Source organism: Mustela nigripes, chromosome 9 (genome assembly GCF_022355385.1).
Source record: "Mustela nigripes isolate SB6536 chromosome 9, MUSNIG.SB6536, whole genome shotgun sequence".
Classification (NCBI taxonomy): Eukaryota; Metazoa; Chordata; class Mammalia; order Carnivora; family Mustelidae; genus Mustela; species Mustela nigripes.
This window is the reverse complement of record NC_081565.1, coordinates 34,546,514-34,571,016: the sequence shown is the minus strand read 5'-3', so window position 1 is coordinate 34,571,016 and position 24,503 is coordinate 34,546,514. Positions and strand designations below refer to the sequence as shown.

Here is a 24,503-nt window from a genome sequence, read left to right as displayed (position 1 = left end):
TCTGCAGGGAGTCTAGTAGACCTGTCCCCTCTGCAACATCTCCATGCTACCAAGGCCCCATGCTACCAACTGAGGCAACCTCCCCACTCATCAGGGCCCACAGAACCTTCTCCCTTGCTTTGCAGGTTCTAAATCCATATCATATCGCCCCTGGGAGCTGTGGACAGACAGAGCTGATGCCTGACTCATCCCTGCACCGCTTGGGTGCCTGGCACTGTGCCAGCCTCATTGCAGCTTGCAAGAAATATGTTGGATAAATGAGCATATGAATGTCTGAGCAAGTGGGTAAGTCCATGGGTGGCTTCTGGACTCCTCCCAGTTATGAAGCCCTGTAGTCTCTGCCCAGATTTCCCGGGTATTCCAAGTTAAATAAAATATGAGGCATGTCTGAGTCTGAGCATCCATGAGAATCACCTGGAACACCGAGGGAAACCCAGTCTCTAATACTGAATGTCTGCTTTAAGTTAACAGGAGCTTAACACGAGCACCGAAGTCTTCACGCGGTAGAGGCCAGGCTGAGTGTGGAGGTCTGAGCCCTCACTCTTCCTCTCTCACTTGCTGGGCAGCCTCAGACAAACCCTGTCCCTTCTCAGGGCCTCTAAGGGCTGAGGGGGCTGAAAGATTGTTCTCCAGTCCCCGCTGTCTCTAAAATCACATGACCTTATCAGTGGTTAGAAGACAAATTTTCTCCCCAACTCTGGAGGAAAGCTAGGCCTCATCCAAGGAAGTCTCCTTTTCTTCCTCCTCCTGTATCAGATGGAAGGTGCATTTGGCCATCCCTCAGAAGGGCTGTCTGTGACGGAAAGCCCAAGATCTGGAGCATGTGGGATCAGCTCCAGCCAGAACAACGTGTAGGAGAAAGACCAAGGTTCCCAGAGGAGACTTAACCACAGTCTACAAGGCCTGGCCCATCTCCCCAACATCACTGTCCCTTCTCCCCATGCCCCTGTGCCCTAAAGCTGAGCCACATGGGCTCTCTTGGCTCTTCTTCCACTTCTCACTCTTGCCATGCCCCCTGTCACCTGAAGGCCTTGCACTTGCTCTTCCCTCTTCTCAGGCGCACTCGCCTCACCCCTATGTCCCTTCTCCTGGTTCGGCCCTAGGCCTCAGGGCTCAGTATTTCCCCCAGGAGGTCACTGTGGCCTCCAGCCTGGCTCAGACTCTACTTTATTCTTTCAGAGAACCTCAGATAATGTCCCCACCTCAGCACCTAGAACATCTGTAGTCCATGACTTTTGGGTTCTTCTTACTGATTGTGGTTCTTCCACATACCTGTAGGCTCCCTGGGGCAGGTCCAAGCCTGCCTTGTTCACTGAAGTACCTAGTGCCTGGCTCCAGGCTTGCACACGGGAGATACTCCTCAACATTAGTTAAGTGAATACATGACTTGCTCTGGCCTCAGGCAAGTCCCTCTCCCTCTCTTGGCCTCAGTTTCCCCACCTGGAAACAAAGTGGCTACATGGGCTGTGAAAGCCCTCATAGGAGCTTCTCAGACAGCCAGACTGTCACAGGATGGTGGCCTTGAGGCTTTGCTCACCGCTCACTCCTCAACATCCCCTCTGGCCTCTCTCCTTTCCACAGGAAACTGTGCAGGCAGCCTATGTGTCTTTGAATGGCTCTGGGGGAAAACTTCAGAAATGCCATCTAATAAGCACGTAGAGAAAGCCCAGTGAGGCCCATCTTCACCTTCTGTACCAGCGGGGTCTACCTGACGTGCACACCACATGGGAGCTCTCTGTGGGCAGGAACCACATCTGAGCTGCCGGGGCCTGCCAGGTAACCAGCCCAGACCGGGCATCAGGAAATAGCCTCCTGAGCTGAATCTGGTACCTTACACACCTTATCTAGGCCCCAGAAGCCTCTCACTGGGCAGAGTCTTTCTGGTCCTGTAGCCAAGGCAGTGACTGAGCGTCTGTCCAGGGCTAGCAAGGGGTCATTCTCCTACATCCCTCCCTCTCTTGCAAATGACCGAGTTGGGAGTGTGTCCAGTGAGACACTTCTTCACTTCCAGGCTCTGGGATTCAATCTCTAAAAGCATAGCAGGATAACCTGCTTGGGGGCTGACAGCGGGCCACACCCTAGCACCACCATAACGTGGCTTGTGGCCATATTTCCATCTTCACCCTGACTGACAGGATAAGGACCCAAGACCACCTCGAGTGGCCCCAAAGATCACGACACGGCCCCTGTGCCTGGGGAAAGGACACCATTCGGCAACAGGGCAGAATAGCCCCACCAGGCATGCCACCGTCCCCACCCCCGCCCCCCCAGGCTGGCTGGGGAGACTGAGGCACTGAGGCAAGAAGCTGCCAGAACCCCAGATGAGTCCTCCTGACCCCGTGGGAGGCCGCAACTATACAAGTTTGTCTGAGAACAACAAGAAGCCCGCCTCAGAGTAGAGCACGGCATTGTCATGCATGCCCCCCCAAAGGCCTGGGGGAGGGCAAGCCGAGCCTGCGTCGAGCTGGAGGTCTAGTGGGCAGTGAGCAGTGGGGCGTACCTGTTCGGGCTTGATGGGCTCCGTGGTGGTGAAGATGTCCGAGTAGTGCTGCCTCTCAAACACGCGGTCCAGCACCTCCAGCTGCTGCTGCGTAAACAGGTCTCCCCGCATCTGCTTCCGGAGGAAATCTCTGCCCGGCAGCGAGTGACCGTTGGGCACTGGAGATTCCTGAATACCTTGGATGAGCAGGAGACATGAAGGGGGAGTGCAGGTTACATGAGTTGCTGAAGAAAGGCATGTCCGACAGTGAGATTTGGGGCAGGAGGGCCTGAGAAACGCCCGCGCCCAGTTCCTCCTGATAGGAGACAAAACAGACAGGGACTCAGCCAAGGGGCTCCTCAGCCAAGGGCACTGTGCCGGCCAGGGCAGAGCCACGTGCCAGGCACCATGCCACGCCCTTTTTCCATGCATCATCCCATCTGAAACTCACAGTGATCCCATGGTAGATAACATGTCCCCCATTTTGCAGATGAGAAAATTGAGACCTGAGAGATCAAGTAATTTGTCTGAGGACTAGAGCTCAGGTTGGCTGGGAGTCTTTTTTTAAAGATTTATTTATTTGAGAGAGAGCACGCGTGTGTGCGGAAAGAGTGCGTGTGGCCAGGGGGGTAGGGAGGAGACGCAAAGAGAGAAGGAGAAGCAGACTCCCGCTCAGCACAGAGCCCGACTCAAGGCTTGATCCCAAGACCGTGAGATCATGACTTGAGCCCAAATCAAGAGTTGGATGTTGAACTGAGCCGCCAAAGCGCCCCTGGAGTGGAAGTCTTAACCACCAGGGGTCACTGCCTCTTCTGCACTGAGGCTCCCCACCCCTTGAAGGTACCAGTTTCATCCCAGAGCCAAGGCTCTCACCCAAGACGCTTGCCACCATACCACGTGACCAGTCGGTAAAGCACTGTACCGGGACAGCTGTAGGGAAACAGCCTTCACACAACTCTGGTGGGACCCCTTTGGACACACACCCACGAAAGACAATTTGACAAAACCTATCAAAACCACAAATGCACATTTCCTTTGATAAAGCAGCTGTACCTCTGAAAATGTATCTTACCACTGGACTCGCACATAAGGGAGGTGATCTATATACAAGGTTCTAGTAGCAAAAGACTGGAAACAACGCAAGAATTTATTTGTAGGGGCTGGCTGCATAAGTCACGGCGTGCTCACACAGCGGCGTGCGGGGCAGCCGCGTGAAGGAGCGAGGGCTCCCGCTGTGAGCCGATATGGGAAGATCTTCAGGATACACCGTCGTATGAAAAATAAACCAGCTACAGCAGAGCATGTATAACGTATAAGCTTCTGTGTGAGAAAAAGGAAGAGAATAAGACTTTATGTGCCTTTTGTATATATATCGCCAAAGGAGCTCTGGAAAGCACCATGAGAAACATCGAGAGCGCTCGTCCTTCCTTTCCTGGAGGCAGGAGATGAAGGGCCCTCCCTCAGAGCACCCTTCTTGTTGTGTTTTGTCTTACTGCAGAACTCTCAATGTACTACTGCCTGCTCAAAAACGTGAATTACCAAGAAAGTACGGCATTAAATTCTCTGTGTGTTCTGTATTGTTAGCTCTTCACAGAGTTACAGCCTCTGGGGGTGATGCTTGCATTTCAAAGAAAATTCTATGAGTTACCAATAAAAAAGAAAATACGTTGGTGGGGGGCACCTGGGTGGCTCAGTGGGTTAAGCGTCTGCCTTTGGCCCAGGTCATGATCCCAGTCCTGGGATTGGGCTCCCTGTTCAGCAGGGAGTCTGCTTCTCCCTCCCCTGGCTGGTATGGGCTCGCTTTCTCTTTCTTTCTCTCCCCTTCTCAAATAAATAAATAAATGAAATCAAAAAAGGAAAGAAGGAAGGAAAAGAGGGAGGAAGGAAGGAAATGGGATGAAATATTTTTGGTGAGCCTTGCGCTTGAAGCGTTCAAAATGAAAGACAGCAAGGAAGGCAAAAGACAGCAAGGAGATGGCCTCACAGGCCTTCATGCCCCGGGGCCCTCTAGGACCCAGCTGCTCATGCAGGGCTGACCACAGACACTGTTGGAACCCAGACCTCTGTCTTCGCCTTTGGAAGCGCCTGGGGGAGACAGCAGGCATCCGACCTCTCGCTGGCAGGTGCCCTCACGCAGGCCTTGACTGATTCTCCCCCTGGTCCCACCCTGTCAGCACAGGCTGCCCTACTCCTCATCCATCACGTAGTGTGAGGAAGGAGACCAAACCGAGGAGCGTGAAGCAGTAGGGTGCTGTGTCACTGAGGTGCTACCCCAAGCGGCTGTTTCCCCAACTCTCCTATCTGGAGGCAGACGCAAGGCAGGGTCTGACATTGGATCAAAGACACCAGCTGCGGGTGTTCCCAGGAATAATGGCCTTCCAGAGTCCTCCATGGAGGCTGGTGGCTCAGGGCACCCCAGTGTCTCTACAGGAAGGGCCTTCAGAAGCAGCTCATAAATCTCCCTGAGGAAACAGATCGCACCTGCACTTTGACCCAAGAGGATAGGATAGGCTAAGCTATAGCCTCAGTGACCAGATACCCCAACACGTGGGCCCCGAGGGAAGCTGGTCTCTCTGGCTGATGTCCCCAGCCTAGAGTCTGGGTCCCTCCTCTGGCTACATGCAACACAAGTCTTCCACGAGACTGGTCCCTATTCCTGCCCATGATGTCCTCCTCTGAGGACATCATCCTCAGAGTCCCTTTTTCCAAGATGGCTTATCCCCATGGGGACCATTCCTACAAGGGCATCGAAGACTAGTAGAATATAGGAGCTCAGAACCCTGCCCGTGCTCTCCCATTGGCTGGCATCTGCCCAATGACCCTATTATCAAAGATACACACACACACACACACACACACACACACACACACAGGGGAGGACACTCATCTTTCTTCTCCTCAGCTAATGCCCTGGCCTGTCATCCTGGCTCCAGTCACTCCTACTGAAGTATGACCTTGCCCTCAGTCCCCAGTACTCCCAACAAGTGGTTCCCTGTCAGAGATGACACCCACTCTTAAAAGACTTCTTTCTGTCCACCAACTTCACTTAGACTCCCCAGCCCCATCCTGCCAGCCAGGCCCCAAACTCCTAATGAAGGCTCTTTCCTGTCGGCCAGTCCCCGGTGACTCCCATCAAGATCTCACTGTGCCCCCAGCTGGGCACTCCCCACCCCTTCCCTCCCACTCAGGCTGCTCCATCAGACACATTGGCCCGGCCATCCTCCCACAGATGTCCTCAGGCTCGATCCCTCTCCTGTGGGATTCATAGGCCAGGCTCTTTGCACAGCTCAGAGTTCTGGAAGGGCAGACCTTCACCTCCACTGAGGAAGCTGAGGGTGCCTCTGCTGAGGGCTCCTGTGGGCAAGGTCACCATCTGGTCACTAAGTAAAGGCTCAGGGCACATGGCCAACTCAAGTGTCTGCACTGGGGGGTCCATGGAAGCCTAGCTCGCTGAGGACAGGTTCCCGTACTCCAGGCACAGGCAGTTCTGTGGGGACCTGAGCCATCTTTTGGGAAGAAGCCTTGCTGCATTCTGCTCTGGTTTTCTGAAAATCAACCACAGCAGCCACGGGCCAAGTCTGGGAGAAGGCCCAGACACTCCTAGCAGAGGACCGCGAGCTGGAAAGAGCCACCTCTCCGGTCTGTGCCCCTGACCTACAATTCCTCCCACTGCCCTGGCCCCTCCAGCACCCCCACTTGCTTTCTCCACTGGGAGGGAGGTACGGTAGGTCTACCTTGTCACTCTGCACAGACGCCTGATGTCGGTCATTTCCTGAGGAGGCGGAGACACATCTACCCATATAATCACTCATTGGACAAACATGGACGAAGTGTTTACTCTGTACCAGGTGGTGTTTAGAAAAAAACAACAGAGGATACAGGGATGCCTCAGACAGGTCCCTCTTCCCAAACCAGAAAGGGCAGCTCACTTTTGTCAATACTCACACGGACATGTGGCTACAAACTGTGATTACTGCCAAGTAGAAAGAGTGTTCTAGAATCATGTGCACAGGAGTTTGGAGAATGAGGGAGAGGTGTGACCGCACAGGGGGTGGGGGGGGGTGAGAGAAGTCTTCCACAGGAAAATCATGCTTGAACTGAGAGTAGAGGACAGGGCTCAGCCGGGCAAAGAGGGTAGGGGTGGAAAGGGTACGCCAGGCAGAGGAGGCCACCTACAAAGGCTTAGACATGAGAGGGAGATGAAAGGCACAGGACAGTGAGGGGAAGAGACCCCAGGAGACTGTGGAGAGGAAGGTGGGGGATGGCCAGACAGCCCCGGAGCCCACAGGAGGCCATGGGGAGGATCTGAGTCCTGCTGGGGGCGCAGAGAGGGGCCACGGGAGGGGCTGAGGAACAATCACTGTCCATATCCCTCAGTCCCGGTACCTGAACTGCCAGTTCCTTTAGATGAGCCTGTGCTCTCGAAGCACTGGGCCCAAGGATCATCCTTTGGCGAGACTTGGGGCTGGCAAGGTGAAGTTTGCCCCTGTGGACATCTGAATGTGATGCGTGGAGTAGGGCTGTCACCCACAGAGCATCCACCGTGCCGCTTAGGAAGGGGAGCCATTCCCCATGGACATGCACCCTGTTGCCAGGACGGACACAGCCGGTAAGCACGCGTGCCTCCTCCTCCGGGATGCCCTCCTTTCTGCTCCAGCTGCTTCCTCCCCTGCTCTTTGGGCTCTGGCCATTTTCTCCCTTTTCTTAGGAGTCAAGCCCACTGGGCCTTCTGACACTGCACTATTCGCTACCTCAAAGGGAAGCCACGGTTAATTCATCTCTGTCTCCTCCACGAGAAATATCTGTGGAATAAATGAACAACCATCTTTTTTTCACAGGTCTGGTCTGCAAATACCAGCATCCCTCCAACTGATTTCATTCATTCAATCATTCATTCTTCTCTCTCTTTTTTAAAAGATTTTATTTATTTATTTGAGAGAGAGAGAGAGTGAGAGAGCATGAGAACGGAGGAGAGGGAGAAGCAGGATCCCCGCTCAGCAGGGAGCCTGACGAATGGCACCATCCCAGGACCCTGGGATCATGACTTGAGCAGGTCGCTCAGATGCTTAACCGACTGAGTCACCCAAGTGTCCCCATTCATTCTTCTCTTAAGCAACCTTAGTGAGCAGGTGTCACACTAATGCTGGCCTCAGCAATGGTTAAGAGCTGGCCTGGCCCTGCCCTCGTGGACTTCAGTTCGGTGGAGGAGGCAAATGTTAATTGAAAAATAATCAGACCAGAAAAGGCGCACATGTCAACCAGCACAAATCCTCTGACGAAAAGAGGCATAATTCTTGGGCCAGGGACACAGACAACCTGCCTCTGGGTACACACATAGTGGGTGCACAGCAAACCAAACAAACCAGTTATATGCTCAAAGACAGCTACAAAAATGAATACCCAGAAACCAGCCCTGACCTCCAAGCCTCCCGTGGAAGTTTCCGTAGCATTTCTCATCTGTGTTGCAAAGACGCCATCTGACTTCATTGGAAAATGTGGTCTTGGAGACAAGCTACAGAAACCCTCGGACCCATTTTATTCCACGGAGAAAAATCTGAACTTACAATGTGAATGGTATGCTTAAATATATGGACAGACATGGGCAAAAGTACAAAGGTATACAAGGGGCATGGTATCTTTAAGTCTTTTTCTCTACTCCAAATCAAATAATATGTAATAGACCCAGTGCTGGGCTTAGTCAACCATGGCTCGTAGAATTAACATTCTGGAAGCTAGCTTCAGGGGAGCAAGGGGCAGGAAGCCCCGTCTCGGGGAGCAAAGAAATGCTGGCTTTAAATTTCAGGTTAAACCAATGTTATTCACAACCCGGCTTTGAAGCTAAAAGCTTTACACAGTCGGGTCTGGTCACGCAAAGGGGGAGGAAGCAAAATAGCCTCAGATCCCCATCTGTCAAGAGAAAGCTGTCTCTTGTGTGTCTTAAAAGATCATAAACCCATTGCGTTTTCTTCAGAGCACAGCAGATTCAGGGGTTTTGCATTTTTCTAGAAAGGCTCTGGTTTGTTTCTTTAAAAATCATCATGTACTTTATGTCTGCAGATGCTCACTGGGAGGGAAAAAATAAAATAAAAACAAACAGGAATCTCCATAATCCCTTCTGTGATCGCCCCAAATCCCTTTGGGGCCAAACCCTAGCCAAAGGCCCACTCGAGAGTCCCGGGAAGGGAGCCTGGAGCCACTGGGTCAGTCTATAGAACCCTGTCAAAGCCAGAGCCCTCACAGAACCTCGTCCATCCTCCCAGCTGCTCCCCTGCAGGGCAGGCCAGTGGCAGGGCCCCATGGGAAAAGGGTTGAGAGCCAGCAGACCTGGGTTCTACCTCCAGCTCTGCACTTACTTGCTGTGTGAGCCCTCTCTGGGCCTCAGAGGCCCTATCACCCACTTCAGAGGCTGAATCAGTCATTTCTAACCATTCTTGCCTCCAAAACCCACCTAGATTTTGTCTATTAAATAATATTACATGAACATTAACTTATTTTCCCATTTTGGTTGTTCTGCACAGCCTTTGTAGGGCACACCCCCCCCCAACAATTCCCATTCCACCACTGAACAGTTACCAGAGCCTACCCAGGGGACCCCATTCTCTTTGCCAATACTTGGTTTAGGAACAGATATGTGGGTAGCTGGGGGGTTGCTGGGGCTTCTGGGAGGAAGTTGGAGAGGAAGAAATCTTACTCTTCTTCACCAGGATACATTTACCCTTAATCTTTTTGAATTTGAGACAAGTCCCAGATTCCATTAACTGCTTTGGGCTCTACAATGTCCCCGACCCTTACCTCAGGGTCCGAGGTCTGCTCCTGACCTGGCCTGCAGGGAGGGCTCCAGGGTAGTGATACCCAGCCAGTCTGCTGCCTCTCAGCCCAGCTCTCTGACACCCACCGTGCTCCCAGGCCTGCCTCCCCAGCGAAGATGCGGCACAGCCGGGTCTCGGCGCATCAGACCCCCAGAGGCTGAGTCCCTGAGGTCGCTCAGCAGGGATGTGTGCCTCGGCCTCGTACCTGCAATGTTCTCTCCACTCCCCTTCAGCCTTCAGATCAGCCACTAAAACTAACACCCTCCGTTTCCTCATCTATAAACTGGCACGATGGTCCGTAAGTCAATCCCTGGGGCTTTTGTAAGGATTCATGAGATCATCTCCGTAACATCTTAGCCCCGGTGGCTGGCACGAAGTTAGTGTCCAACCTGCGTTAGCTGCTGTCACCACCACTTTCACCACAAAAACCCTTCCAAGGCTTCCTCAAGATGAAGTCCCAGCCTTCCGTGCCTCCACGATCTGCCCCTGCCGTCAGTCACCCACCTTTCACCCCACAATGCCATCCCAGCAGGCTACGTACTCCTCATTCCTCGTCCCACTGCCTGCTCGCCTTCACCCCTGCCCTTCAAGGCTCAGCCAAGAAATCACCTCCTCTCTGAAGCCTGCCTCTAGGGCAATAGGCTGAATGAATGGCCCTTTTTTTTTTAGGATTCTATTTATTTATTTATTTATTTATTTGACAGAGAGAAATCACAAGTAGATGGAGAGGCAGACAGAGAGAGACAGAGGGAAGCAGGCTCCCCGCTGAGCAGAGAGCCCGATGCGGGACTCGATCCCAGCATCCTGAGATCATGACCTGAGCTGAAGGCAGCGGCTTAAACCACTGAGCCACCCAGGCGCCCCCGAATGGCCCTTTCTTCTGGGTCTCCTCAGCAAGCAGCACTGGCCGCCACTATGGCCTGGATTTTACTCCTCACAACACATCCCGTCAGGTCAGTCCCCATTTTCCAGCTGAGGGACCTGGCAAAGGTAAGAAGTAACGTGTTCGAGGCCACAGCAAATACTCACATGCCTCTTAACAGGCCTTAGAGGAAAGCCAGGCCCTGGGGAGGATGCGGCGGACATGCCAGGGAAGCCTGGGAACCCGAACGCCAGCAGGCCCAGGGTCAAATCTCCAGTCTGGCTCTCACGAGCCTATGATATTTGAGAAACTTCTTTTACCTCTTGAATCCTCAATGTTGTCATCTGTAAAATAGGACAGTCATGAGACCCGGGGTTCAGGAAAGAATGAGAGGAGACTCCTTGTGGAATGTTCAGCAGGGCCTGCCCTACAGCAAGGGCTTGAAAAACATACGCTGTCTCTAGGATTGTTCTTTCTTTCCTTCCCGCGAACAGTATGAGCTCTCTGAGGGCAGAGCGCATGTCTGACTCACCTCGAGCACAGGAGAAGCTAATCAGTGTTTGTTGACCGAATGCATGACCTAGGAAGACTTGAGGCTTTGCAGGGGACTTGGGGGGTACTCAATGCTTAGAGGGGATCTCGGCAGCAGGAGAGTCTCTGGCATCTTCAGAGAACTTGGGAGAAAACCTTCAGGAGTGACCTCTAGGACATCAGTGATCCCGGAGGAGGAAAGAGTGAAACAACTAAGGCTTTATGTTTACCTACTTCTAAAAACGATCTGAGGCAGTTCATAAAATTTCTTTTTAATTTTTTTAAAAGATATTATTTATTTATTTGACAGACAGAGATCACAAGTAGGCAGAGAAGCAGGCAGATAGAGAGGAAGGGAAGCAGGCCCCCTGCTGAGCAGAGAGCCCTATGTGGGACTCCATCGCAGGACTCTAAGATCATGACCTGAGCCGAAGGCAGCGGCTTAACTCACTGAGCCACCCAGGCACCCAATTCATTAAATTTTAAATGAGAGCATGATAAACTACCAGAGCTCAGCTGAGCTTTAAGCTTCACATACACCTAAAGGAAGACACAGTAAGTTGTTCAACCGCTCAGAGTCCAACAATAATGGCAAAATGCCATTCATTCTTCTACTTTGCATGGGGGTGTTTAGATGCTCAGGGTGACCCAGAGATGACTAACAACAGGAAACGGGCCCTGCAGGAGGGGCCAGATCCCAGAAACGCAGAGGAGACAAGGCGTGAAGATAAAGGGGAGCAGATTCCAGACACAGGCACGATCCAGCCAACATTTCTAGAGCATCTACCGTAAGCCAGGCCCTATGCTGGGCCGCAGGGTGGCAGGGCTGGAACCGTCCCGTGGCAGCCCAGAACCAAAATCAATGTTCTGGGTGATTGTATAAATCCCAACTTAAACTGGGCTGAGAAAAATCAGAGTCGTGTGCAGGAAATTCCACTGGAACTACCATTATTCAGCCATTAGTCTCACTCAATCTTTCTTCTCGGAGAAGGAAAAACGCGAAATTGTAAAATTGCCAAATAAGTTCAGGTTCGACCAGAGTGAATTGGATTGTGCCGTGTGTCACCCAATGAGTCAGAGGCTGTCAATGAGGGAAAGGCCCTGAGGGACCGATGATCCCACACTCTGGGATGGCAAAGGGATTTGTCCAAGGCCATAGGACGGGTCCAAAGTGAGGTGAGCCTGGGAACACACGAGGCCCCCGATGCCCACTCTGAGACTCATGGATCCGTTCATTCCTGAGCAACATGCACCAAACTCCTGCTGGCTGTCTGGCTCTTGGCACCTGGATCACAGAGGGGTTTAAGTTCTAACACCTGCCCTTGAGTGGAGGATGTAGAGAAGTGAATCATTCCGATGCAGTAAGATAAGTGCGAGAAGCCTGAGAAGTGGAGGCAGCCCTGGGAGCCAGGTGATGGTAGCTGACCCGTATACAGAGCTTCCTCTGTGCCAGGCACTATTCTAAGCACCGTTTCGCTTTAATCCTCATCATAGTCCCATATTGTCAAGTCTGTTATTGCCCCTTCTGTTTTACAGATGAGGAAACTGAGGCCTGGGGAGCTTAAGTAACTTGCCCATGGTCACACAGCTAAGAGATTGAAGAGCTGGGATCCAGACCCAAGCAGTCTGACCCCAGAATCTGCCCCTAACCCTATACTAAATCGCTCCACTTAATTCAGGCTGGGGGGCAGGGGTGATCCAAAAAAGCCACCTGGAAGAAGTGAAGCTCAAGACTTAAGAATGAGGGGCGCCTGGGTGGCTCAGTGGGTTAAGCCTCTTCCTTCAGCTCAGGTCATGATCTCAGGGTCCTGGATCGAGCCCCACATCCTGTTCTTGGCTCAGCAGGGAGCCTGCTTCCCTCCCCCTCTCTCTGCCTGCCTCTCTGCCGCCTTGTGTTCTCTCTCTATCAAATAAATAAATAAAATCTTAAAAAAAAAAAAAAAAGACTTAAGAATGAGAGGGAAGGAGTGAGCCAAAAAAAGAGGCAGGGAGAGGATGTGCATTCTCATGAGAGGGAACAGCATATGCAAAGGCCCAGGGGCATGTGAAAATGTGGTGCTTGGAGAATGGCTATAATTCAGGAGGTTTGGAATGCAAGAATTGGGCCAAGGGGAAGACAGCAAAGTACACAAGGCTCTTTCCTCTCTATCTAGCTTTTCAGCACTGTTCTCTGTTATCTAGAGCCTAATGTATATTCTGATGCATACTTTGTGCTTAACTGAATCAACATGACCTCAAAGAAGAGACAAGAAGGAATACCTTGTGCATTGCCATGGGACAAGTCTGTTCTCTCCAATCCATACTACCCAAGTCCATTACCTTGTACAGTAGTACCTAATTATTCTACCTTACAGAGAGATATCCACGCTAATTAGGAGGGATATTAAATTAGCCACCATAGTGAAAATATTCCAAAGCAAATGAAATATTACTGGGAGCAAAAGGGTGATTTGTTACTATGGGTTGTGCTTTTAAATGAGATCAAAGAATGCTAAAGGCTTCATTTTAATTACACCTGGAAGGACTCCTTATGGGTGCACCCCCTTTTTGGGCTTCCACACACACAGCAGTCTGTCCCCCATCCTCCACTGCACAGAAATAAATAAATAAAAGGGCTTAAAAATCATATTTACCCTGATATCTTTGCATTACCCCCATTTGGGTTTTTAAATTACTGTCTTTCTTTTCTCCCCAAGGACAATATAACTAAAAAGAAGGTTCATATTTTGAAGTGTATCTATCTGATCATTGCACAAATGTTTTCAGGAGAAATCACTATATTTCTCCAAGATGGGTATGGGTTTTGTCATAGATCAAAGTGAGAGGGAGGAAAAAAAGATAAATCATCAGAGATCCAAAAATACTTTTCATTTGGAGAAGATATCAGGCCATTTCGATGGGGCTGATAGAGTCCCTGTTCTGTCTCCATTACCCGAGGCAGGCAGCCCCAGCCAGGAGCCAACTAGTGAGATTATATTCCCCATAAGATGGTCCCCGATATATTTATATATATATATGATCTTCAACCTCTATTGATTGACCAATTTCACAAGCAAAGACTGGTGAAATGAAGCTGAAATGAACATCATGCTTTAACTCATTGAACCTATCAGGCCTGAGTTAATCTCACTGTCCACTGTCTCTGATAGAATTCAATTGATCAATCATGTTTTGGTGATAGTACCATTTCACTGGCTTATTGCTTCTTCATTTCAGAGCTTGACCTGTTAGATATACTCGGACTGGCTCGACTCCTCTTGGATACACAGAGATCAGCCTCTGTCCGCCAATGTGTGTCATCTCCTGTCTCAGTTGAAAAGAACTCGAGGGGCTTTTGTGTCTATGTGTAGTGTGTTTTTCCCCCCAGACACATGCGCATCAATGGTAGACTTAGGATGGCACGGAACAACCCCTCCGAGGGGTCCGGACCCCACACAGGAGCCACATCATTCCCTGCCACATAGCTGGATGGACCTGGTTGGACTCTGAACACAGCAGCAGCATCTTCTCGTATTATATTGGCACGTGCATGTGCCCACACAGGGTAAAATACACCCAGAAATGGTAATAACAACAGCCACTCAAGCATGTATTCACTCCGACCTTCCACATTCCCCAGTTTGTCGGATTCTCACAATGACCTAAGGAGTAGGACAGGAGATCATCGTTCCCATTTTATGGATGAGAAAATGGGCTCAGAGAAGGGGAGGGGGTTTGTCCGAGTCACCCAGCAGAGTTATCAGGCCAGGTGACACTAAGAGACCTAGTGTCTCAGCTCCCAAGTGCCTCTGTCAACCTCCGGGCACTCCCAGAATTGCCAAGCCATGCAGGGCACAACACTGTCCTCTGCTTCTTGGAGGAAGAAAACATCCTCAAATTTTGATTCAGAGAATTTTAGAGCTCAGGGGGGGTTCTAAGTTCTCCTGCAGCTTCGCGCACAGCTTAGAAACTGAGGCCCAGGGGCCAGTAAACTGTTGTCCAAAGTTACCCACTCGGTGGCCTAACTAGAACTCAAACCTGGACCCCAGGTGCTCAGTTCAGGACCCCCTGCACTTTGTCTGGACACCTCTCTAATTCGTGTCAAGCCAATGAGCTCCTGTCAACAGAGAGAACTTCCTTCTCCACTGTTAACCTGGCCCGATGTGCTGTTATGGCTCCTTCGTGGCATTTAATTTAAATTTCCCAGCTGCAAGCCAAGGGGCTGGGCTTTGGGAAATCCTTTGGGAAATCAGGGCACGAGGGCTCTGCCCGGCTGTCTGCCTGGGGGAGGTGGCTCTTGGAGCTACAAGGCTGAGCCCAGCATGCAGGTCTCCAGAGGAGGCCAGGGCAATGACAGTTTGTAAATCAGCCCTGCATCTGCTCAGAGCTGGCAGAGTCTGCAAACACACTAATAGACTTTTCCTCTGCCCGCGGGGAACGAGGGAGAAACAATAAACAAAGTTGGCGCCTCTGGGTGCGAGGGCTGAGATGAGGGGCTTACTGAGGGTGGGGAGAGGGCTTCTGGGCCTCCCCCTGCAGCACGCTGCCTCCCTTACCACAAAATGGTAGTCCACCTTCCAGTAGTGCCAATCCCCACCCCCCAGATCCCCCAGTCTGGTTTCCAAAGAGTCGGGCCCTTGCCTGACCACTTACAGACCATGCCAGACACAAAAGGGTTGTGCAGTGGAGGGGCTCATGGGTCTGATCTGGCCACAGTGTGGAGACCCCACCAGGGGGAGATGTGACAGAGGCCCCTTGGGCCAGAGGAAGGTTCCTGCGCACGAAAGAGCGGATGAGGGGCATGAATACCCAGGTTCAGAGCCTGGTTCAGGAGATTATCAGGAGGGAAAATCTGCTGGAGTTAGTGGCTCCCTGCTGGCAGGGAACAGTTAGACGTTCTGGGCTGCCCCCCACCCCATGGCCCCTCTCACACCAAGCAAAATCCCCAGTGCACTGTACAGCACCTGCGTACCCAGATCAGTCCAAGGGGGCCGCCCGGCCCTGTCTACCACAGAGGCCACAGTGCCTACCACTGAGTCAGGAGCCACTAAATGGATGAATCTGGGTGCCCCGCCCTGCAATCGGGCCTTCCTGACCTTCCCTCCTCCCGCTCTCCTCCACTTTGCTCTAGCCCTGCAGGCCTCCTTGCCAAGCACACCCCTGCCTCAGGCCTCTGAATATGCTGTTCTCTCTTTCCGGAACATTCCTCCCCAGATAGCTGTTTGGCTCACCCCTCCCTCCCTTGATGTCTCCCCTTAAATGTCACCTCACCATTCTGACTACCCTCCACACACCAGCCTATACCCGCCCCCCACTCCCCAGAGTCACGCTCTGGCCCCTTCCCCAGCTTCGTTACCCTCCAGCGCCCTCAGCAACACGCTGTTTATTTTCCTTATTTACTTATTGTCTCTTCCCTTATTAGAATGTCGCTCATGAGGGCAGAGGTTTTTGTCTAACTTGTTCATTCCTGTGTCTCCAGGACCCAGAGCACATAGCAGGTACAAAATAAATACTTGGGAATGAATGGATAAACGTGGACATTTCACCAAAAGTGAAAAACTAAACAAGTACAGAGGCAGCAGCCACTCTTCCAGGACCTACTGGGAAAGGATAGCCGCCCCCTGCCTGGGGGCTTCAGACGCTCCCTTCTATGACTGGCCCGAGGCTAGGAAGACAGGGCCCCCTAAGGGAAATCAAAGGGGGCCACGAGGCCTGGTCTACCATGGAGGCCACAGTGCCCAACACTGAGTCAGGAGCCACTAAATGAATGAATGACTTTCTAGGAGGAAGTCCCAGCCTTGGAAGTGTTTAGATGACATGGATGGTGGTGGCTTGGGCACCAGCTCAGGCTCTGCCACTTGCCAGCTGTATGACCTTTCACAGCTCATCTCGTCTGTGCAATGGACTCAATAAAATTATGCCAGGTCAGGGCACCTGGGTGGCTCAGTCTGTTGTTAAGCATCTGCCTTTGGCCAAGGTCATGATCTCAGGGTCCTGAAACCGAGCCCCTTGTCTCCCCTGCTCATTGGGGGAGTTGGCTTCTCCCTCTCTTTCTGCCCCTCCCCCCTTGTGTGCACTCTCTCTTTCTCTCTCTCTCAAATAAATAAATAAAACCTTCATAAGTAAATAAATTGTACCGAGTCTAAGCACTGAGTCAGAGCAAGCAGGCTGTTAGACCCCAAGCAAGCCAGCACCGTCTGCACAGCAAGCATCTCATGTGAGCCGATGAGGACCAGGGAGTGGGGAGAGGAGAAAAGAAGCCATTTGCTTAATTAAAAGGACAAGATGTACACAGAGAGGGGTACTCGGCTAAGCTGCCTCTCTTGGTTCAAGCATTCAACCACCTCTTACCAGTGCTCTGACCACAAGCACAGCCCCATAAGGAAACCCAGTCTTAGTCCTCAAGGGATCCCAACCTCCAGCAGGGAGATGGAGCCTGGAGATGGAGCTCTGATTCAAGCATGGGCAAGGACCCTAGAGGACCCCACACAGCAGGCAGTGGGGGCCCAGAGAGAGAGAGAACTATCTGGTGTTGGGGGGTGGGCAGTCAGGGATGGCTGGCCTCCTGGAGGGCGGAGGCGGCATCTGAGCCAGGATTTGGGCTTGGGGGTATGAGGAAAGATTCAGAGGGTATCTCAAACAGAGACCAGAGGTAGGAGGCTGCACCTGAGGACTGAGCCTCCCAGGAGCTCGGCACCCATGGAGTAGGGCTCATCTTTCACAGCACAGACAGAAAGCAGGTCATGCTTCTGTCTCCCCATTGCCAGATCATGCTCATAGTAGGTGCACAACAAATGCAGATTTTGTCTTTGAACAGAGTCACAGAACTTCCCAAAGGAAGAGATCCAAGAGAGAAATTGCTTGTTCCAGTGGACCTCAACAAAGATGATTGAATCTGTGAGTTTCTGTTACTGGGGAGAAATGATGGCATTTAGAAAGGGGCAGAGTGGGCTGGGGGGCACTCAGCCCAGTCCAGCACAGCGAAGAGCTGCCCGGTGACCATGTGTCTTTGGAATAACCTATCATACACTCAGGTTGGTGAAAACTCTCTTTATAAATATTGGAACCTTGAACCTAACTGTTTTACTCTTAGACACAAATTTGGCGTTTTAATTTACACTGACTTTTCCAGGAATGCAACCATCACATGAAAGGAGGAAAGATGATGCTTTGTTTTGGTTGGAATTTTATCAAGATGTGTTTACAATTTCAAAAAATCAGTTTACTGATGGCAACACCACCAGAAGAATTGGTATTGCCAAAAAACACAGCTGTCCACATTTGTAGCTGCTGCATTCATGGTGATTCTGTGCATAAGCGCTAGCAACTGACTATTATGTCTTCTGCTGTAGTCAAGCCTGGGCATTTACATAATGAAATACATCATTTTATTATGACTTCATTTTTCTTTCCCTCTTTTGTCACAATTGGGGCACTGAATTGAGTTTTTAAATTATATATATAGGTAGGTTTTCTTGTTTCTAAATTTCATTTTAGGATAGCAAAGGAAGCACTACAAAATATTTGTTTTAAGAAGAAACACTGATCATTCTATATGCTTTCCGAGGCCCCTCTGGTTCTGCCTGTTAGCACTGTCTCATGTTAGGGACTATTCCTTCATCAGTCTTCCTGAAATAGGGATATATCCAGGGAAAGAATTCTCCAGACCCCTTTTGAGAGACAGGAAGACAGGTGCCCAAATTAATTCTAAAATCAATGCCCTTCCAGGGCACCTGGGTGGCCCAGGTGGTTAAGGGCCCATTCAGGTCATGATCTCAGGGTCTAGGGATTGAGCCCCATGTCAGGCTCCCTGCTCAGCGGAAAGTCTGCTTCTCCCTCATCCCTCCTCCTGCTCATGCTTTCTCTCCCACTCTCTCTCTCTCAAATAAATAAATAAAATATTTAAGAAATGTCTTGTTCCTAAAAAACAGCCCCTGCATTCCCCTTATCCTTTTTAGAAATCAGATTTCCAAATACAAATTTAGCTAGGTCAGAGCGGAGAAGAGACTTCTCCTTCCTGCCTGTAACAAAGGAAAAAGCAAAAGGCCAGGGGAAGGAAAGACACCTCTGAGAGATCAGTGCTCCCGAGATCCTGCAAATATGCAGAATGGGCTTAGAGTTGGGGGGGGGGGGGGACCAAAGCCGGGGGGGGGGGGGAAGGGGGGGGGGGGGGGGGGGGGGAGAAGGTGCTAGTTCTGCCACAAGTAGAGCAGGTAAGTGCACAGGCTGGGTAACAAGACTGTGTGGGTCTGAATCCTGGCCCTGCAACTGACTAGCTGTAGGACCCTGGGCTGGTGATTTCATCTCTCATCTTTTCCATCTGCAAAAAGGAAACAGAACAGCACCTGCACTTCCTTTTTTAAAAGATTTTATTTTTAAGCAATCTCTACACCCAACGTGGGGTTTGCACTCACAACCCCAAGATCAAGAGTGGCACGCTCCACTGACTGAGCCAGCCAGGCGCCCCAGCACCTGTACTTCTTAAGGCTGCTGCGAGCATAGTGCGTGCCACACCGTGAATGCCTCTGTCTCACTGCCAACCTCACGGCTGAGAAAAAAGAGTATCCTTTCCTCCACTGCTCACACTGCCAGACCAGGGGGCGAGGGGCTGGGAACAAAGACCTCTGTCCCGGCTCCATCTTCCCCATGGACCACTCATCCCCAACGGAGCCTCAGAGATCATCAGTTGCAACTCCCCCATTTTACAGATGGGAATACCGGGACACAGAGGGGAAGAAAATAGAGCTCACGTGGCAAATTCGTGTTAGATTCCCAAGCTAGACTCCTTCCACACCAGCATGCTGCTTCTTACACACTCTAAGCATCCATCTGTGAATAAGGGGGATTGTCACATGGCAGCACTAGGGATCACTGAACGCAGTGACAGAGGGAAAAACCCTTAGCAAGCCTTTTTTAAGCTTTGGCCACCTTGGAATTTGGGCCATCATGCAGCACACGGTAGGTGCCTGCCATATTTATCATAAACAGTGCATTATCCTCTCTTGCTGAGCAGTAAACTGCCCAAGGGCAGTGACCTGTTAGTACCAGAGTACCTACCTAACATATGGCTGGCTCTCAGTAACTATTTGTTGAGTGAATGAATGACAGCATGCCTGAAAAAGAGAACCGGAAAAAAAAAAACAAGAAGGCACTCTGGTGTCTCTGGTCAGAAGGAAAGAAAGAGATTGCAAGGAAAAAAATCCTGTCTCTTATCCACTCCTTCCACATCTGGGCTTTGTGCCAAGCTCTAGGCTGGGCACTGAGGCTGAATGGAAGGGTGGCCCTTGGAATTCATGGTCTGATGAGGGAGGCAAGAGAAGACTGCGGAGGCTTAGGGGCAGCCATGCAGCTGACAGCTTTCTCTGTGGGAGCAAGGAGGGCTTCCTGTGGGAGGTGCCATGCCACAAAGCATGGGGAGGCCAGAATGGGGATAGCGATGGAGGGAGGGCCACCTCTCCAGGGCAGAGGGTGTAGAGACAATGACCATAGTAAGGGGGGTGTGGGGGCGCTGAAATCCAACCCTGTATTTGTCAAGCCATGGCACTCGAACCAGGGATGCCTTTCTGCCTTTTTCTAGTCTTCCGCTCTTGCAAGAAACAAAAAGTGGATGTCAATGCAACGTGCGGCCTGACCAGAACCCCCTCGGCCCCAGGGGCCGAGGGAACAAGAGGGACACCAGGAGGACCAGCCAGTTCAACCTGCAAAAAGCATCTTGCCATCCCAATTTCGCACCGCGGTCCAAGGCGAGAGCGGTGTGCACCATCCACCTCGGTCCCAGGCGACCCGGCAGCGCGGCCTGTCCTCCGCAGGCTGCGGGGTACACAGCGTCCCCGGGTTCATGACATGCGCCGGGCCGGGTCCCCGCCGCCAGCGCGCGTCATCTGCTCGGCTGCCCAGCTCCCGGCTGCCGCCGCGCCCGCGCTCCCCGGGGCCCGGAAAGCTGGCATCCGTTGTTACCATAACAAACTCAATTGTTCTCAGCAGGGCCCCGGCAAATAAAGTCATTCATTAGGGGCCTCTCCCGGCCGCCGTGGGCTGCGCGGCAATCAGCGGGCCGCTCGCCGCCCCCTCGCGGGCCGAGACACGCGCCAGCGCTGTTACCTGCCGGGGCCGCCACGCTGTGCCCCGCGGCCCAGCCGAGGCCGCCGGCTGGGGGAGCGCCCGGCCGCCGGGTAGTTTTATCGCCCGATGTCAATTGACTTATACTGATTGGCTTCCCGCCGCCAAATGTCAATTAAATTGCAAATGCTTAGCGGAGCCGGGCGGCGGGCCGCCTCCTTCCCGAGGGCGCCGCGCGCTCCCTTCTTTTTGAGCCGCGCTCTGAATTTGCGGTGGAATTTATTTCTCCTTCCACGTCGCGGGGGAACATCCCGATACGCCGCTGGAAGGGGTTTGCCCGGTGCCGGGCCGAGGGGGACCGGGCGAGGAAGGGGGTCTAGCCCCTCTGGTCGCCAGGCGGCACCGCGGAAGCCCTGGAAATTCCTCAAAGGTCCTGGCGTCTGAACCCTGCTGTGACCCTGAGTAAACCCCTTCCCGCTCCGCTCGGGCCTGGCTCTCTTCCACCGGCCTGGGCCTGGGCGCTGGACGAAGATGCAGCCCAGCCCGGGGCCCGTGTCCGACCCTGCGGAGCCAGCAAGGTCTGGCCGAATCGCTACGGACGATTCACCTGGCGCCGACTCCGGGCACAGCGGTGTATGAGCAACGTCTCATCTCAACAACCCTCTGAAGCAAATATTACTATTATCCTTCTTTTCCAGGAGGCCCAGGAGGGAAATCGCTGAGATCTCCCTGCCTGGGGAGCCAGATTTCAGAAGCCTGTCCCTTAACGACTGTGCGCTGGATCACAGGGGTAGGGCGGTGAAGACATGATTAAGGGAAAGGGATCGGGCACTGACCTCTACCTGGGCACCTGCCACGGCCAAGAATTGGGCCAGGTGCTTTCACCCAGTATGGAATTCTCCCAGTAATTGCAAGACCTAGGTGGTTCCCGCTTTCCAGATGGCAAAGCTGACCTTTGGAGAAGTTAAGGAATTGTTCAAGGTCACAGAACAGGCTCATGATATGAACTACAAGAACTTTCTCCCACCTACACGGAGCTCTACAGTTTACAAAGCACTTTCTCATGCACTGCTTCTCACCATGTCTGTACAAGACTCTGAGAAAGGCGCTCTGTTCCCTTTGGCGGAGAAGACTGAGGCCCAGAATGCCTTGCCCCAGATCACCAGCACTCACACTTATGGCCCTGTCCCTCCAAGTCCAGTGCTCCAGGGACGACCTCAAAGGGGCCTTGAGATGGGGACCACTCAAGCACAGCTCTGCTCTTGTCCGACCCCCCACCCCCAACTCCCTTCAATTCTGTGTGGAAGGAAGAGGGGAACACAAGTCATGACTGCAGCAGAGCTGGAAAATGCTTGGGGCGCCTGGGTGGCTCAGTGGGTTAAGCCTCTGCCTTCAGCTCAGGTCATGATCTCAGGGTCCTGGAATCCAGCCCCATATCAGCTCTCTGCTCAGCGGGGAGTCTGCTTTCCTCCCTCTCTCTGTCTGCCTCTCTGCCTACTTGTGATCTCTGTCTGTCAAATAAATAAGTAAAATCTTAAAAAAAAAAAATTATAAAAAAAAAAAGAAAATGCTTAAGGTCATGGCAAGAGCAGGAAAGGGGGCTCCTGGGAAGTAAGCATTTTCTGTAGGGACCATACATCAGGGCCCCCAAAAGATTTTGCTATTTCTTTTTCCTCCGTTGTCTCCCATAAACCTCCTCTTTGCAGCTTGTCTGCTCCTTAAGGCTGTGTCTTTGGAGAGAGGTATGCAGGTTCTTAACTGATAAAATGTGCCAGTATTTAAAAGATACAAACCTGACCGATGGTCCTTTTCAGAAAAGAGATGTTAGTGGAACAAAAGTCCCATTCAAGAGTGCTGGATGGCGTTTGTGTCTCAGACAGAAAGGAAACGAAGAGAGAGGAGATGGAGGAGGAGGGAGAGGGGCAGTCGGGAGGAGGGAGGAGAGAAAAGGAAAGATCAGGAGCTGGAAGGGCTGTCTGGGCTCATCGCATCCAAACCGAGGACCCAGAGGGGAGGGACCAGACCCAGATCGCATAGTGAGATAGTGGCTGAACTGGGGTCAGGAACCCAGGCCTCTCTACCCCATGTCAGGCTCATCCTACCTCTGCAAGTTATCCTCATCCACAATTTGAATTACTAGCGTCTTGAAATACAGAGCTAAAGTTATGCCAGTATAAATGCTGGTAGGCACATCTTTCTTTTTCTTCTGACCCCTTGCCTGAATAATCCTGTCATTAGTCCTAGTGACTGAAATAAAATCATTTAAAAAAAGGAAGAAAAGAGGGAGCCCCTGGGTGGCTCAGTCACTTAAGCATCTGACTCCTGGTTTCAGTTCAGGTCTTGATCTCAGGGTCATAAGATGGGAGTCCCATGTCAGGCTCCACACTCAGCAGAGAGTCTGCTTATCCCTCCCTCTCTGCTCCTACTCTCCCCACCCCCCACTCGCTCTCAAATAAATAAAATCTTTTTTAAAAAATAAAGGAGAGGGGCACCTGGATGGCGCAGTGGGTTAAGCCTCTGCCTTTGGCTCAGGTCATGATCTCAGGGTCCTGGGATCAAGCCCCACATCGGGCTCTCTGCTTGGCGGGAAGTCTGCTTCTCCCTCTCTCTCTGCCTTCCTTTCTGCCTATCTGTGATCTCTCTCTATCAAACAAATAAATAAAATCTTAAAAAATAAATAAATAAAGGAGAAAACAAAAGAGCCAGGAATCTAGAAAGTTCTCAACAAAGTCATCAAGGAATCTGAATCCCGTATAAAAACTCTTTGCTCTGGGATGCCTGGGTGGCTCAGTCGTTAAGCCTCTGCCTTCAGCTTAGGTCATGATCTCAGGGTCCTGGGATTGAGACCTGCATCGGACTCCCTGCTTTGTGGGAAGCCTGCTTCTTCCTCTCCCACTCCCCCTGCTTGTGTTCCATCTCTCCCTCACTGTCAAATAAATAAATAAAATTTTTAAAAAAACCTCTCTGCTCTGATGACAGAAATAATAATAGCTATTTTTTAAACTTGCCATGCAACTGTCTATCAAAATATCACAAAAGACCATTTTTTAATTGCCAGGAGAAGCAGGAATTATCATCCCCTTTCAACAGACGAGGACACAGAGACTCAAAGCAGGCCCTTGTCAGAGCTCACACATCTAGTAAATGGAAGCGCTGGGTCCAGACTCTGCACTACCCTGCTGTGGTTTTAAAGCCTACCTGTCACCAGCCAACTCTTGCACTTGAAACTGACCAACTTGAAGGTGTGAAAACATAGCATGCACGGCAGTGTTGGGGGGAAACTCAGAACTAGGGAACCTGAATAATGAAGCAGATTCTGAGCCAAGGCCCCCCTTGAGCTCAGTTCAGATTCTGAGCCAAGACACCCCCCCACCACCAGCTCAGTCCAGGAGTATGATAGGGATGGCAGAAATGAGGGAAAAAATGGTGAACTTGAGAGCTGGGGGAATCCCACTGATGAGGTCTTATTGTTGTGACACTGTGTGAGGGTAAGATGAGGATGGTAGGTAAGGCTCCTCTGGAGCCACCCACCCACACACGTGCCATTCCCAACACCACCACCCTTGGGTGTAGGAGCTACCTGGCCTTGGGCAACTTCATGGATCTCTCTGAATCTTATAAAACAGGGATGATAAGCATCCCTACCTGGTATGATGGCGGCAAGTTTTAAATGCATTAATAATTTTAAATATATACAGTCAACACTCCATAAGAGCTAGCCAGTACAATGATGCCAAACTGCCGTTGCGATCTGAGGCCATGATCTAGACACACCAGAACATGG

At 51.6% G+C, this 24,503-nt stretch overlaps 1 protein-coding gene across 4 annotated transcripts in view; it reads right to left on the bottom strand.

The window, feature by feature from the left end:
- The window catches only part of PAX5 (paired box 5), a 192,614-nt gene that overhangs the window by 121,244 nt on the left and 46,867 nt on the right, over positions 1-24,503 (bottom strand). For all 4 annotated transcript variants that reach the window (XM_059411301.1, XM_059411300.1, XM_059411302.1 and 1 more), the window contains one exon: positions 2,501-2,676. In XM_059411301.1, the coding sequence (XP_059267284.1) occupies positions 2,501-2,676 (176 nt within the window). The remainder of the gene's footprint in view (positions 1-2,500; positions 2,677-24,503) is intronic.